The sequence below is a fragment of the Calidris pugnax genome, unplaced genomic scaffold, assembly GCF_001431845.1.
Source record: "Calidris pugnax isolate Ruff unplaced genomic scaffold, ASM143184v1 scaffold63, whole genome shotgun sequence".
Taxonomy (NCBI): Eukaryota; Metazoa; Chordata; class Aves; order Charadriiformes; family Scolopacidae; genus Calidris; species Calidris pugnax.
In genome coordinates this window covers 7,037,172-7,053,069 of record NW_015090852.1, presented here as the reverse complement: position 1 = coordinate 7,053,069, position 15,898 = coordinate 7,037,172, and the positions used below count along the sequence as shown (strand labels likewise).

Sequence of the window (15,898 nt, the reverse complement as noted above, 5' to 3'; positions counted from 1 at the left end):
TAAAATAAAATACTGAATCATAAATAATAGTGGCCTTGTATTTATTTTGCTTTCTTGTATTGAATGAATAATCTTTAAATTTTTAAGAAAAAGGAAACAGTACTTCATAAATTTAAACCATAGTAGATATTTTTCTTTTCTTGAAACTTTATATGTGTTGATGTATCGAGTAGCTGGTAAATGTGAAATTATATGTGTGCTGCCATTTATCAAAAGATTATTTGTTTCTTGCTTTGAGGACAATTAATAGCAGCAGCCTTGTTAAACTTATGCCTTAGTAAAGATCAATAATACTCATTCCAGAAAGCTGTGCTTCTGAAAGGTCTAGCATTAAATAAAAAGCTGACATTTCAAAGATTGACTCTCATGCCCAATCAAGGATGTAACCATCTTACATTTAAATCATGTATTTTTGTCTATGTTTTTATGCCGAAGTAGTACATTTTGTGAGGCTACCAGCGAGCAGAAGAGAACAGTTTAAGGACCTGTTCTCACTTTGTGTGGTTTGTGTGTCAGCACATTCTTTTTCTGGTTTCAGTGATCAGTATTTACCCCAACTGCATAGGTTGCAGACCACTTGTGGAATGAGATTTTGAAGTGGGGCAGAAACCAAAGAGGATGTATACTATGTATGCAAAATATCCTCACACCAGCTGCGGTTGTTCCTTTGCTGTCCTTTACACACAGGCTTGATGGTTCAACAGTGACTTGTGGAGAGCAGGAGCTTGTTGTGTTTAAGTTGAACACAACTTGTTGTGTTATGTTGAACTGTTACGTTCTGAGGAAGATGAGAGATGGGTTCTTGCAGTGCAGTGCGCCTGAAGGTGGGAAAAATTTGAAATAGCAAAAGTTGAATCATGTTTTGATATGAAGTGGATACATAATAAATCTACTGTTTATAATAAACAGAACTCGTTGGAAGAAGCAAAACAATTGAGTACTTTAAAGAAGGTTATTTCTTTATTTTATAGAAAAAAACATGACAGCAGTCTATTAAGACTTTATAAAGTTCTGGTGCAGCAAGAAAGGAGTGTGACCATATCATTTCTTGCAGTAATAAATTTAAATGGTCTGGTTGTTATTAGAATGCTGATCAGGAAGGAAACAGAAGTCTGTCCTTTTTTCATAAAAAGGTATAAAAAAGGTTACACACTTCAAAATGCAGAAAAGACAGAAATTAAAAGCTTAAATAACTGCAAACAGCAGGGTACGTCAGTAATGGAAGGACTTCTTAAATGACTTTGACAGCTTTTGCAGGTGCACGTACTATGTCACTTTGCCTAGTGGAGCATTGAAAAAGATTTATAGTTCTCCTTTTGGAATTTATTAAGAGTTTCTTTCTTTCTTTTTCTTTCTTTGCAAAGTAGTCTGGACAATACCCCTCCCTTGCAGTCTTTTTTATTACAGCTCCTAGAAGAAAGTCACCTATTCAAAAACATGTGTTGCTTGTTGTCTCCATGGCTAGCTCACAGAGCTGTAAACTCTGGAGAATGTTGTTATTTACAGCCAGGTATTTTCCTTTCCTTCCTCTTTTGCTTTTTCTTCTTTGTATGTAAATCCCATTTTATTTGGGTTAGTTTTTGAAAGTCTTTCTGTATAACTTTGTAACCTAAACATTTAAATTGGTAACAAAAATATTTTTTCAAAGAGTCTGACCATGATGAACTACAAGTTTTTGTTTGGGGATTTTTTTTTTTTTTAGGTTTATCAACATATGCTCTATTATATTCCTTTATGATGTTATTCTTGCTTTCACTAACACACTTGCATAATTCTGTTTGTAGATGCTCTGAGGGGCCACTGCTCTGCCTGTGGTGTTTGTTGATTCTAATTAATTTTATTCAGTTCCTGTTTTTCAAAGACACAACCTTTCTTTGTTTTTTTCATTTTTTCTTTTTTTTTTTAAACATGCCATTTTTGCTCTTTGAAATATTATTTATTATTTCAACAAATTAGTGAGTGTTAGCTTGTGGGATTTTATTCCATTGTCAGGATTAATCCATCTAGAGATGAACAAGCATCAGTTTTAGTTTTCTTTTCTGAAATTTCTCAACATTTTTAAAGAACCTTCTTTCCTGCAAAAGCTTGTCTTTATGTTAGTAGAAGTAAATGTGATGGCACCATCTAATTCTGATGGAAATTCAAAAAAAAGTGAGACAGAAATGGGGTTTTTCCCTCCAAGAGTCAGTTCCAGGATTAGAGCTTTAATTACAATGAATCTTATGTCAAAATTTTCTTGGGGAAGTAGTGATTTACCAGTGTTACAGAAACAAAGCATTTCAATTGTCCCAGTGAAGATACTTAAAACATCAACTTTTAAACTGAAAACAGTGACTGTAGTTGAGGCAGTGATCAGTAAGATAACTAATTAACAGTATAAATTAAGACAGAGTGGTTAAACTCCCTTTAGTTACAAGTGGGGATATGGTTGATTACAAGACTGATGGCAGTGACACAAGGAACTCATAAAACTCAAAGAGTTAGAAATATCAAAAGTTTGTTTCTTTGCATTCCATCCTATAACTTTTGCTTAGTGTGAAGCTTAGTTCAGGTTCTTTCATAGTTTTTAATACTCTAATAATTCTTTCATTTTCTATCAACTGTTACTTGGTTTAACACATTAAGAACCACGTTTCCTCTTCGTGGGTGGAGAACTATGGAAAGCATTATCAAAACTTGCTGCTTTAATTAAATCCTCTCCTGTTGAACAAGAAAAAACATGTCAGTCTGTAAAAAGTGAACATTGAGACTTACCTGACAATAATGGGAGGAAAAAGTTACAGAGTGTCCTGGTACATGTAGAACACTGACAACATCTGTAATAGGTGACGTACTGAAATCCTCACAGTACAAGATTTCCAAGCTCCTTGTAGTCTGAAATCAAGGCCGTATTTCTTCCCCATCAGGGGCTTGTTGTAGGTTTAGGCATTCGGTGAACTGCGTGATGAGATGTGGGCAGTAGCACTTCTTTTTAGTTTAGTATGATTTTCTTTAAAGTTAGCTAACACTGTTTTCCCGTTGCACAAATTCTATCCATATGTCTTTAAATTATGTCCAGTTTTCCAACGTTCAGAACGTTCAGAATCTCTTCAGTGGAGTGATTGCCTGCATAGTTAATCTTTGTAAGTTTTTGATGCACAGACTTTAACACAGTAATTTGTGAAGCACAAGTGACTAAAATTCCTGACTTAAATTTTCTGGTCAAGATAGAGACTTTTTTCAAGTATAGTAGAAATCTTTAGCCTGGTTCTGTTTGCTAAATAATAATGTGATATAAGAGGTTAGTGAAAACTCAGTATGGTAGTGTGTGAATTTACAGCACACCAGCTACTCTACACAAGCTCCCCGTGGGATGCTCTGAGTGTACACTAACTTTGAGTTAACTGTAATTTACAGTAAATTATCCTGCACAAAAGCATTCTTAGTGCAGTTTTCAAGCTGGTGTACTACTTACTCTGCAATTCTGTTTAACACCCTGATATAAATATAGCTATGTAAAGAGATTTAGACTCCTGACTTCTTTTGTATTTGCTATTTCAAAAATCCATTTTTCTTCATGCTCAGTAAACCACATCAACCAAAATTTGGCAAATATTTCTATCAGAAAACAGAAAATCTCTTTGTGTGATATACTTGCAAGAAGGGGTAAGTAGTAAAATTTAGTGATGTTTGTCCTCCAATAGCCAGTCTTTTGCTAATCAAGGCTTTGCATAAATAATAAGGCACTCCAGGTGTTGCATAAATAATAAGGCCCTCCACAGGCCATGAAAAAAAATGATTCTCTTGCTCTTTAATTGGTGACGTTTGAGAACTTCACATCCTCTTATAACAACCTTTAGAAGACTTGATCAATATGTGGTTTTCCTCATCAGGAAAGTTCAGGAAGTCTTAATGAGTAAAGTGGCAGCTAGACTCCAAATAAGTAATGCTGAAATAGAAAAAAATAAACAAAAATTATAATGTTAATTTTATGTATTAATGTTAATTCCCTCCAGACTCGTTTCAACCAGCATCTCAGTAATCAGGATTTTGCCTTGGATGAAGACGATGATGATGAGATGGAGAGAACAAGCAAGTAAGAGACCTGTTTGCACGTGTATGTATGTATGAGAGAAATGGTAACTAGAGTTATTTAGAAAAGTTGAGTTCAAGTGATACGTTTTTCTCCTTTCCAGATCTAAATGAGGTAAAGTGGTTTAGAATTAAATCTGCTTTTAAAAAGAGGGACAGGCTATTACATATTTTCATTATTGTCTAGAAGAGCTTGACATAATCCTCAGTCTTCACAGAATCAAGATAAAAAGATAGGCAAAGGAGCACTGAAATAATATTTGTCATCATGGTGGGCAGTGACCTCAGCTAGTTTATTCTTTAAGTATTGTGTTGTGGTCAAGATAATGGAAAGTTTTCTGAAGGGTCTGAAAGAGAAACGTTGCTTTGTAAGTTTTATATCAAGAACTTCCTATGTGTGAATTAAAGGAAAATCAGAAGTTGAGGCTTAAGCTGCATTGAGGCATTCTCTGATTGAATTCAGGAGATGATTTTTGATAATGAACATATGGATATAAACCACAAAGGACCTTGAAAGCAAAGTCAAGCAGCTTAAGTATGATGCAGTAGGGAAGAGGGAGCTACTGAAGTGTTCGAAGAATATCATCAAAAAAGCGAGACCCCTGGAAGTAGCCTTTGTTGTAGTGTTAGGGACAGACAGAGATAGGGAAAGACTGCAATAGTAGGGGGGACAAAGGTGAGCATATTGCATGAATGAAAGAAGATAAGAGACAAAAGCACTAGTTCTGCTTGCAGAGAGGCAGTACTCCAGTGAACCTGGTCATATGACAGAGGGAGAGCTGCAGTATGAGAGTCTTGCCACTAGAACAAAATATGTGGTTAGGTCACCTGGAGAGGTGTAGCAACACTGACCTAAATACAAGGTGTAAACAAAGGAAAAGAAGAACCGATTTTGGAATAACTAAAATTTGAAGGGAAGATTTGGGAAGTCATATTAAGGGTGACTTGAAATAACAGCTTATAGTGGTTGGGGAAGAGCCAGGAGACAGGAAAACCAACTAATGGTAACGGCATCTCCATAGATACAATACAACTATGTTTAGGAAAATTCTTGAGGAGAAAGAAATTCCAGGTTTATGTTCTCTTTCAAAAGTCTTGGAACGCATTCTCCTACTTTCAAAAGGGGCTGTAATAAAATGGTTTTTATGTTCCTAGCTGATGAAAAAGTTTTTGTTTTCAGACTATCATCAGAGGACAGTGAAGAAACTCCTGCTTACTTCTATGATAGTGATGATTCTGGTGAAACTGGAATAACTCCTCAGCATCAAGGAGAAATGGACTTGCTTGGGGAGATTTTGGACACACTGAGCACACACAGTTCAGATCAAGGAAAGCTCTCGGGAGCAAAGAGCCTGGATTTCTTCAAATCAATGGATGACATTGAGTACAAGACTGCGGTTAGTCTTCTGCTTTCATTTGAAAAACAACTCCAGTCCTTTTATGGTGGAATCCTGCACTTGTGGAATCAACAATGTGCAGCTCAGACACTGCAGCACAGTCTGAGAGTTGCTGGTGTGTCTTCCTAGGACTACACAACAGTACACTCATGCTGCCACTGCATGATGGTTTTTCACCAGCCAAGAGATTGGTTACATCTTTGTCCAGTTTACCAAGTTGTTATCTTGGAAGACTATTTTTCCTGTGTAACAGTAACCACAGATAGACCTGTGAATAATGTAATAATTTACATAATCAAATAGTTGAATATTATATTTAGCTGTTCAATCTGGTATTCTCAGGGCTGGTTTTATTTTTTTTTAATGTGATTTAGAAGGTAGTTATTTATGTTATCACATTGCATCCTTAAACGATTCGTAGTGATATGGTGATATTTCCATCTTGATTAAGTCATGGGATACATGTGGTAATTGCACCTGAAACACTGCTAGAGTAGTACTCCTGAGGTACTATTTCTAAGAGGGTTCTAAGAGGGGGATGATCATTTTTTAGGTAAAGTTGCACAGGAACCTGTAGTGTAAACAAACTGCTCGCCTGCAATTTCAAAACCCCCATCAAGTCACTGCTGTGATGTTAGCCAAAAAAATGGTAGTGTTTTTGAATTCCAGCTCCTATCAGCTGTCCAACATTTACTCTTGCTGAAAGGGATCCTATAGTAGAAGATTCATTACTGGAACAACAAATTCTGATGGAAATGTTTAAAAAGCTTGTAAAATTTTATATTATGAGTGTCACACAGGGGTCGCATTAATGAAATGCCCATTTTTGTTTGTTTGGCTAGAAAATTTAATATTGAAAGTTGGTGTAATTAATTACTGAAGCAAAGAGGAAATGCCATCTGGTTTTAGTTTTAGTTCAGCTCCTTCTCATATTATGGGTACAAACCAGCAAAGTGTGACATTGTTCCCTGTCAAAACTGCTTGTGCAAAGACTGAATGGACTGAAATCCTTCCTTTGTACAAAAGGCAATCCTTAGGATAGAGACAGAGTGTTCCACAGAGAAGTGTAAAAGCACTTATTCTTACATTGTTACTGGGATTGTTGTTTTGTAACCTTGAACCCGTGATTCGTGATTTAGGAACACACAAAATCCATTAGCTTCTTTGTTTCAGAAGTGCCAGTGTAAGATGTGACATCAACTATAAACATATGTTCTCTCTTTCAGAACAAGTCAAATGCACCTAGTGAGAGCAACCTTACGTTGCTCTGCAGCAGTGCTAACGATCAAGCTGAGTGGAACCTTGGTCAGGATGACAGCGTCCTCCATGGGAAGCAGCTCCCTCCATCTCCAAGGAAGCAGGTTACTTCTGGTGGCCATAGAGAATCTCTCTCAAGGCTGGAAGAAGAAAGCAGTGAAAAAACCTTTATTACTGATAAGGCGGACACCACTAGTACGACATCCCTATCTCCAGTACAATCAAGTGCCCAGTTTGCTTCTCTAGAAAGTTTCAAAGCAGGATATTCTTCCTCTAAGTATGCAAAGCGGAATGAAACACTAAGCAATACCTCAGAAGATCAGCTCCCAACGAGTCTTGCTCAACATCCATCCATTCTGGTCCCTTGGGAGAAAGATGGGAAGGAAAGAAATGAAACTCCGGAAGAGGGTGGGCTTCTTCAAGAAGTGGTGTCACTATGTAAACTGAGTTCTGCTTTTCACTATGGTTTAAATATTTCAAAGGATAACTTATCCAGCAGTAGCAGTGGAAATAAAACGTAAGAAAGCTATGAGAAGAGAAACTTGACTCCCATCAGAAGTTAAAGGGAGACTACTCAGGACTCCATATAACTCCATATAACATGGTAACCAAAAGATGAAAAAGGAATGAGAGATCTTCAATTATAAAAATAATTCTCTTCAGTTGAGTATGCATTTTCTGCCATTGGGACACCTGCTTCTATGTTTACCCAGTTCATTTGTTGGCTGTAGTTAGGTCCACAAAATGGAACTAAATATATGAATGCACTCTTAAATCAGGTACTAGTTAGTCTCTGTGTTAAAAATACAGCAGGTATATGGTGCTTCCTAGCATTTGCTTCCTCTAAGCAGCAGGAGAGTTATCACATAATAGGTAACCAGGTTTTGAAGGTACTATATTAATTCTATTAAGCATGAAATGAACTGAGCGATCTGATTTGTCTGAAATGTACAATTGTTAATATTCATAATGAATAATAGTTGCCTTAATCTTTTGAGAAGAGGTTTAACTATCTTAGAAGATGAATGCAAATCTACAAAACAGCAATAATGATTTTCCATGGCAAGAATTTGCTTCAGCAAATGGGGGGAGGGAGGAAATCTTTTTTTTTAGATTAAGGAACTTGTTGTGAATATAACTTGGAACTTATTCCAAACTAAAACTGAGGCTCTGTCTTCCAGACTTCGAAAAAATAGCGCATGCTTTTCTCTCTTCTGTAAAGTACATGAAGCGCTGAATTATAATGTGACATTTATTAACTTCTGTTTACAACTAAGACACTTTAAAGACGTATTATCCGGTTTCGCTAGGTAGACTATTTCACCTAAAATTTTTCAGAAAGGAAAGTGTAAGTGGAATTGATAGATTTCTGTTATTTTTTATTTTCTACAGTTTAATAGTGTTTGAAAATTAATTTGTGCCTCTTCTGAACTATTTTCTTTCCATTTTTAGTGGCTACCCTTTTGAAGGTAGATTGAATTACTCTTATTAGAAGTCATATTTAGTTAAATTATTAGAGTCATGACTGAAAATTACTTGTAACGCTAGAAAGCTGAAATTACAGATTCAGCTTAAAATTGCGTATATCCAACTCTCATTTTAGCTAAGTTGAACAACCAAAAATTACTTTCTAAATTCAGTGAAGGAGGATAAATGGACTTGATGTGTATTGTATTAAAAGAAGCGTTTGTCCTCCTTTTGGCAGCATTCCTAAGGTATATTTGGATATTTAAAGTCTGAAAATTCTTGCTGCTACGTGGAGCAGCTGTTTCCTTTTTTACTATTTTTGAATTTTTTTCCCCTCTTCTTTTTCCACCTCTCCACCTTACCATACCTACATTGTCCTGCACAGGACAGAAAAGGCATGAAGTTTCAGCAGATAGGAATTGTCAGCTTTGAAGGGTATCTGAGCTGCAGTTGGCAGAAGTAACACATGGGTACAAAATGAACTGTGCCTGAGAAGAATGCTCTCCTGCTCTTCTAAACTTATGTTGGAAACCTTTTTTCTTTCATTCCCTCTTTGGCATGAATGGTTAGTCTCAGTATAGGTCTGAGTGAGCATGTTCCTGAGGTCAGTATTTGGATCAGATGGCACTTTAATAGTTTAATATCAATTAATTTTTTAATATCAATTGCCACATTGAGATTTATGAATTAATTTTCCTTCTAGCTAACAAAAATGGAAAGGGTTTTTTTGGCTGCTTTATTACAAGGCAGCTGACCTAAGGGAATGGATACATATCATTACAGAGGCGATATGTGATGCTTTACCAAAGACCTGCAGTAGAGTGAGATCTTGACTTTGTTAATGCAAAAGTTGCAGCTTGTTCCAGAATGAGAAGGGCTGGGCCAGTGATTTTAATTGAGGATGAGCCTCCAGATGTTTGGTTGTTTGTTTTTTTTTTTTTAATCAGGTTGTAAAAGTGCAAATCTTACAGAAATATCTCTGTCTGGTTAGAGCATGAACATTCCTGAGGGCATCTGCAATCTGCATGGCTGGAGAGTCTCAGTTTTCCAAAGTTAGAGGTTGTGTGTCTAGTGGTCTGTACTCAAAAGTATTTACCTATCCTTTGGTTTCCTCTTATGTATCAACATGGTATGCTGTGGACTTTTTTTTTTTTTTATAACATAAAAAGGTTATTTGGCAAAATATTTTGCACTATTAAAAATCAAAAGTATCATAAAAATTATTTAAAATCTCCACTCTGAACTTTCCAGGTGGGTCAGACCAGGTGGCTCAGGTGCTGCTCAGATAAAAAAGCTGCAGAGCAGCCTCATGAGAGAGCATTCTTCTTTGCTGGCACTAAACATTACCAAACTATAGAGCTACTGAGTGTGTCTAAGAGAAGATGGGCAACACAAAGGTCTGTGCTGTTGTAGCACTTCTCATTCGTACTTTTTCATGGCCTTGCATTTTGTTGACGAGGATTTCAAGATTCATCTTTTCCTCTGCATCTGACATGGTGTTTCTCTCCATAATTCCATCGAAGATGATGCTTTGTTTTCTTCATTAATTAAAGATAATAAACAGTATTAATGTCTTAAGGAGGAAAATAAAAAAAAATATCAGAAATTATGGCCATCATTACTTTCAAAACCATTGAAGACATAAGTCCAGGAATGCTGCCAGAAAATGGTTTTCAGAAATGCCTCTCTGACAGAAGAAATCTTACTGGCTTTACATGAGAGTTAGGCACTGAACTTCTATCATAACACAAATGGTCCCATTCTCACCTTCGTGGAAAAAATATGGAAGCCTTGTGAGGTTATTATAAGGATTATAAAATGGAAAGTTTAATAGTAGAATCTTTCAAAGTGGAGGCATTGTAATAATAATTCACTCTTTAGTTGAGTAAAAATGCAGGTTGAAAAGAAGTAAACAGATGAACTAAAAGATGAAAGGTAAAATTCAACTTAGAATTATTTTTATTTCAGTCAAAATGTTAGTTGCTGTGCTTATGCCACATTGTTTCCTTACTATTTATAAAGCCCATATAGTGTTTACAATCATTAAATAGTATGTCTTTTTTGATTTTGAACTTTGTATGGGTTCAAAAATAACTTAGTCATATATCTATGTTGAATTTAACTGTAGGTACATTTTTATCTCTTTAATATTACAGAATCTTCTCCACTTACTATCAGTGATCTTTTAAAAAGGCTAATATTTGTGCCTTATTTAAACAGAATTACCAGTTACCAAATAGATAGGAGTCCAAACTGATATTTCCAGTTCAACACTGTTCTCTGTCCTTGTGAAAATATAAAGCTATTGGCTACATATATGGTATTTTTATTACCACACTGGGTTCTATATTAAGATAAATTGTCCAGGTCCAGTACTTTTTGCAAGTTTTATACTTGTATGCTTTTTATTTGTGGAAATCCTTCTAATGTCTTTGAAAATCATTGATGTTCATCACCAGCTACGGTGAGAACTGAATTCTCCTAGGTCAGAGCTCCTGTGGTCTTCTTCAGAGGCTTCTCTTCTTCAGGATCTCAAGAATCTTTCCATTTCTCCTGTTTAAGGGAGATATCAGGTTATTTGATTAAGCTTTGTAATCTGTTACTTACGCATAGGAACAAATTTCTGATGTCGAAAGTCAAACTAGGACTTGAATTTAATATTTTTGAGTTTATTTTGCATAGATGTCTGCCTGAAATGAGCCGTATCAGTCATCTGGTTTGGGAGGAAAAGGTTAAGGGCAGCAGAAAAAGAAAGGGTTTCCCGGGTTATTCTGGTGGGGGGTGATGAAGCAGAGCCTGGGAGTCCTCAGGAGGAATAAAAACTGAGGAAATCCAGATTTCAGGATACTATTTAATGTTCTAGCTCAATTGTAGTGATTCCAACCCAGCCATGTAGGCAAAAGTAATGTTGCCTATGGAATTAATCCCCTGTGGGATTTTCAGAATGGATAATATGTTGTCAAAGCCTTCCTGTCTGTGTGTATAGAGATGCAACATGTGAAAAACCGTGCAGATATTCAGGGAAGGACAGTCCTGTGGATGCAAAGGTGATCCCTACCACCCCTCTATGCATGCAGAGGGCAGTCTGTGTAGAGTAGACAGTGGATTGCTCATCCATCCCACGTGTTTGGGCATCATGTAGCTCTGAAAAATAGACTTGCTCTGAGGGAAAAATGTAGTTGTAGAAGTTTCCATAGAACTTGTTGACTGAACCCTTCATTGTCATTTAGCATTTCAGTGGTAACTGCTGCTGTTTGGGTGGGGTCATCAGAAGCTCTCAGCGCAGGCTGAAGTCCCCTCTCAGGCATTGTAACACAGACTTCAGCTGGAGTTTTAGACACGTGCTGGGGGCTTTCGAAAATCCCACCCAATCTATTAGAGGAGTGTTTTAGATCTCAGAAATCTGTTTTAGATGTCTTTTCGGGTTTTAGAATGAGCTAGTTTACAACCTTGTGTTCTTGTAAACGATGTAAAGTCTAGGCAAAAGAACAGTTAAGCCAGGTTTTTAAAACAGCGTCTATTTCTCCACCTACAATCAGTCATATTCAGTCCCACTGAACAATCTCTCTTTGGTGCAGCTGTCTGATGGAATTGCTAGGAGCATCTAAAATCTTTTCTCTATGCATGTAATTAATTGAAGAAACATTTCATGCAATAATAAACGAAGTGCCAGCATGAGGCCCTTTTGGGAACGCGCCCCCTGTGTAACACTGACTGTGGTACCCTGGCCTGCAGAAAGGAGCCCCGTAGCCCCTGACCTCCCTGACTCTGCAGGGACAGGTCAAGAGTGGTCTTTATTTCCAAGGGAGTTAGCAGCATCGCTCTTGGTACCAGACTCTAGTCCAGGTGCTGTGAGACTCCAGCCAGCGTTTTCCCAACAGCCTGAAATTTCAGGCTAAACAAATGTGGCTAATAAAATGATGCCTGAGGCGAGCAGCTTCCTTATTGCAAAGCTCAGGATGGTGAAGGCTGTCTGTTCCCATGGTATCGTCCTAAATCTGTGGAGAATGAATGTAGAAATAAATGCACCAGCAAAACCAGTATGAATGGTGATGTGATTTGTCTTCAGTGACTTCTTTGCTGCTATTAGATGTGTATGTCTTTGCCAAGTGTTGTTTACCTGTTAACAGAAGCTGGGCTGAATAGAATATGTCCTGAACTTCACCCCAAGGGCATGGACCACAGCTGGCCTGGAGTTCATGATCTTCAGGGTGGTTGAAAATAAAGGAATGGAAAAGGGATGGTATGTGGTTTTGTGCAAAACCTTCCTTGATTTGCTTTGTAACGTCTTTTTTTACAATTTTAGTTCAGTTGCCAATTGAAAGTACTTGATAGGTCTTTCCTGGAAGCTGCTAGACCTCTATTCTAAGTAGAGTTTCCTGATGAGTCCACAGCCACCTTAGTCTAGAGAGCTATCCACTATCTGTGTAGTTGGCAGGGCCGTTGCCATTTTCCGCTGACTCAGAGTACGAAGCAGGTAACACAGTTGGAAGTTACTCCAAGGTTTACTGTACTAAGGGGTACTCAAATTAACTTGTACTATTACTTAGGTCAATACTAATGACATTTGCATTTAGAGTCCAGTAACAGTATTAGCATTTGAAAAATAAGTTGAGTTCAAGTATGTTGACAATTGTTATGATTCTGTGTGAATTAACATTCTGTTTCTGTTAAAAATAAGGGAGCTACTTGGTTGTGTGGGGGAAATGTGTTGACTTTCAAATCTTCAGTGAATTTTGTGCAATATTTCTCCTTGTTTCAAAGTAATTTAGTAGTGCACGTCTGCTTTTCAAGCAGATTCTTGAAATGGTATTTTTCAAAAAATGTGTAAAATTACATGAAGCTTTGAAATATGGTTGTATGATAAAAACATGAAGAATATATTCTAATGAGGCAAATGTATATTTCCAATGACTGGCAATGATTACGGATGTCACATTCTGTGGAAATAATAAGACCTAAGCCAACATTTGCATAGCAGTAGTTCCGTGTAATTTTTAAAGCTGTAACCCCATTAAATTGAAGTAAGGTTAAATATTAGAATTTATGGTGTTTAGTTTATCATTCAATCATTTGTTTATCATTGATAAAAAGATGAGGAGTTAAGCATTGCTTTTCAGTGCGACCAGTGAGGTGAGAGTTCATGGTGATGACGATATGTATTAAGAATTTAGCTTGTGACATCCCTAATTATCAGAAGTCATTACTTTAAAATATCTACTAATGTTGCCAGTATCCTTTTAATTTTTTGTAAATTAATTCCTTTGTATATTGATGTACATTTTGTTCTAACCTTTGCTTTTCCCTTAAGACCTTCTTTAAAATAATATACTTGAATGAGGCAATAAAGCACTGTGGAATGGCTACTCTTGGTGCAGTTTACGCACAAGCACATCCCGTCTGTTACTTTATGGTTTTTGAGGAAGAAGAGAAATTTAAAATGTTTATATGTTTAGCCAACTGACAATTCGTGTTTGTTATTTTTATATTTGTGTCAGATACAATGAGAAATGCCTTAACATGGAACAAAGCAACATTACCTATCCTAATGCTTCTAATGGTTTTTTTTCAGAATGTTTTTTTTAGTGACCTTTGAAAACCATTCCTGATAAAGTCATTGGAGTGAGCCTTTAATACTTATAGAAAAGGCATAAAGTACAGCATGTTTTGAGGTTTTTTTAATCATTTTATTAATTTTGGAGATTTAAAAAAAAACCCAAAACAACGCAACAACCAACCAGCATTGTCCTAACAGTTTAAAGAATTTAGTTAGTTGCTGACCTTTAATAAATATTAGAACCAAATCTAAGAATTTACTCCATGCTTTTGCACCCTCTGGACTACTGTTCAAAGTCATCTCAAGAACTGTAATTCAGACCTTAGACTACTGTCAGTAGTGCACTGTGTAGATGTAGTAAATGAGCTGTGATGTGTGGTGTGTCTTGTTGGTTTGTTTTTTTTTTTCTTTCAAGTTTGTGGCGTCAGTAGAAGTTCTTGGTGAACTCCACATTACCATAAAGTGCCCAACACTGTATTATAAAATAAAACTTAACAATATCAAAATTCCTTGGGTGGTGCAGGTTCTTGTTTGATGGGTTTATCTGAACAGCATTTTCATGTTTATCAGGCTTATAGGTTAAAATAATACAGTGATAATGAACTTCTTGTTATAGGTCCAGATCATGTGCCAATGACGAACATTATAGAAATGTAGAACCCTTTAATTTTTGCAGAAGGAGCAAGAAAGTACTAAGTCTTTCAGGGTAAGTTTGCCTGTTTTCCTTAGCTTGTTATCTCAGGGCACTGAGATTTGCCAGTTGCCAGTTGCAACTCGCTTTCTGTGGTTGTTTGCGTTCGGTAAGTTCTTTCAAATGTAAGCATGGGAAAGGGTTGAAAAAGAGGAGGTAATAAGACAAGTTAGTCTAAGTTATGTTGGCAAATTTTACACAGATGCAGCAGGACTCTGTTCCCGTTGATACAACTATACCAAATGCCTATGAAAAATTACTTGAGAGGAGTTTGGTGTCCGTGTCACATGGTAGCACCCTGGGCATGGAAGCTGGGTCATTTATTAAGAGTTGTGGCATTTGAGGGGAAAAATGCAACTCAAAGCAGTGTCTTGTTGTTTAGGAAGAGAAATCATAAACACTCCTACTCATTAGTAGCTTCTTGGTTGGTTGTGCTTCAAAATACTGCTTTTGCAAGATACTTCTACACCATGCAGCTGCAGCTGTACCTGAATGATGGGCAAAGCATTTCATTTTCTTTCCAGAACTCACTGTGTGTTAACCTTATGTTCACAAAAGGAAAAGTAACTTTACCAAATTAATGGATTTAGATTTTTATTTAATGTGACAAGCAATAACAACAACAACAACGAAAACCTAAGCAATGCCCGAAGTGGTGTTGTGGCTTTGCTGGTATTCAGATAAAGCAAAGTAGAGTCATTCTGCAGATTTTCATCAGTCAGAAAAAATGCTAGCAGCTTCTTAAGCTTCAAAACCCCAGAGGTTCTCAATTCTGTAACAAATTCTGTATGAAACATAAACAAGTGTTAGTTCTAAAAGCAAAGTTTGGGAAGCACATTTGGAATATGCTGTAGGCCATATATCATTTCCTTCTGTGACTGCCTATTTTACATTCCTCCTGCAAGTCAAAGGACCAGGTTCCTGCCAGCATACGGCTCCACTAATTTTCTTTTTTCAGGTTTACTTCTTCTTTTCAGTTACGTATAGCTACGAATATCTCAACTAATATGCTTTCCAAGGTGAGTATGTTTATCCTAGTACAAAATCACTTAATTTCACCTGGAATACAATCACAGAATCACTTAGGTTGGAAAAGACCTTTAAGGTCATTGAGTCCAACCATTAACCTAGCACTGCCAAGTCCAACTCTAAACCATACCTACGCGTCTTTTAAATACCTCCAGGGATGGGAACTCAACTGTTTGTTGCCCATTCTGCATGCATTGGTGTAGAGGCACTTCAGCTTTAGCTTAGCTTTAGCTTCCAAAATAATAAAGAGGAACATTTCTATGTGTTCAAAATGGCTGGAGGGTGGTTTTCTCAGCTTGGACCGTTCAAAGGAGGAATAGTAAAAACAGTGTTTGACTTTGAGGTTTTAGCCTTGACATGCTCATCTTAAAAGTTCTGGAGCCCAGTTTTTTAGAGAGTGGTTAAGCATCGGTGACTTGTGGTAGATGA

At 36.7% G+C, this 15,898-nt stretch overlaps 1 protein-coding gene across 1 annotated transcript in view; it reads left to right on the top strand.

Moving 5' to 3' along the window:
• DENND1B (DENN/MADD domain containing 1B) overlaps window positions 1-14,255 on the top strand; it is a 168,599-nt gene extending 154,344 nt beyond the window's left edge. The window contains exons 21-23 of the mRNA XM_014943347.1: window positions 3,996-4,075; window positions 5,252-5,468; window positions 6,695-14,255. Of these exons, the coding sequence (XP_014798833.1) occupies window positions 3,996-4,075; window positions 5,252-5,468; window positions 6,695-7,246 (849 nt within the window). The 3' untranslated portion in view covers window positions 7,247-14,255. The remainder of the gene's footprint in view (window positions 1-3,995; window positions 4,076-5,251; window positions 5,469-6,694) is intronic.
• Window positions 14,256-15,898: the final 1,643 nt, after the last annotated feature.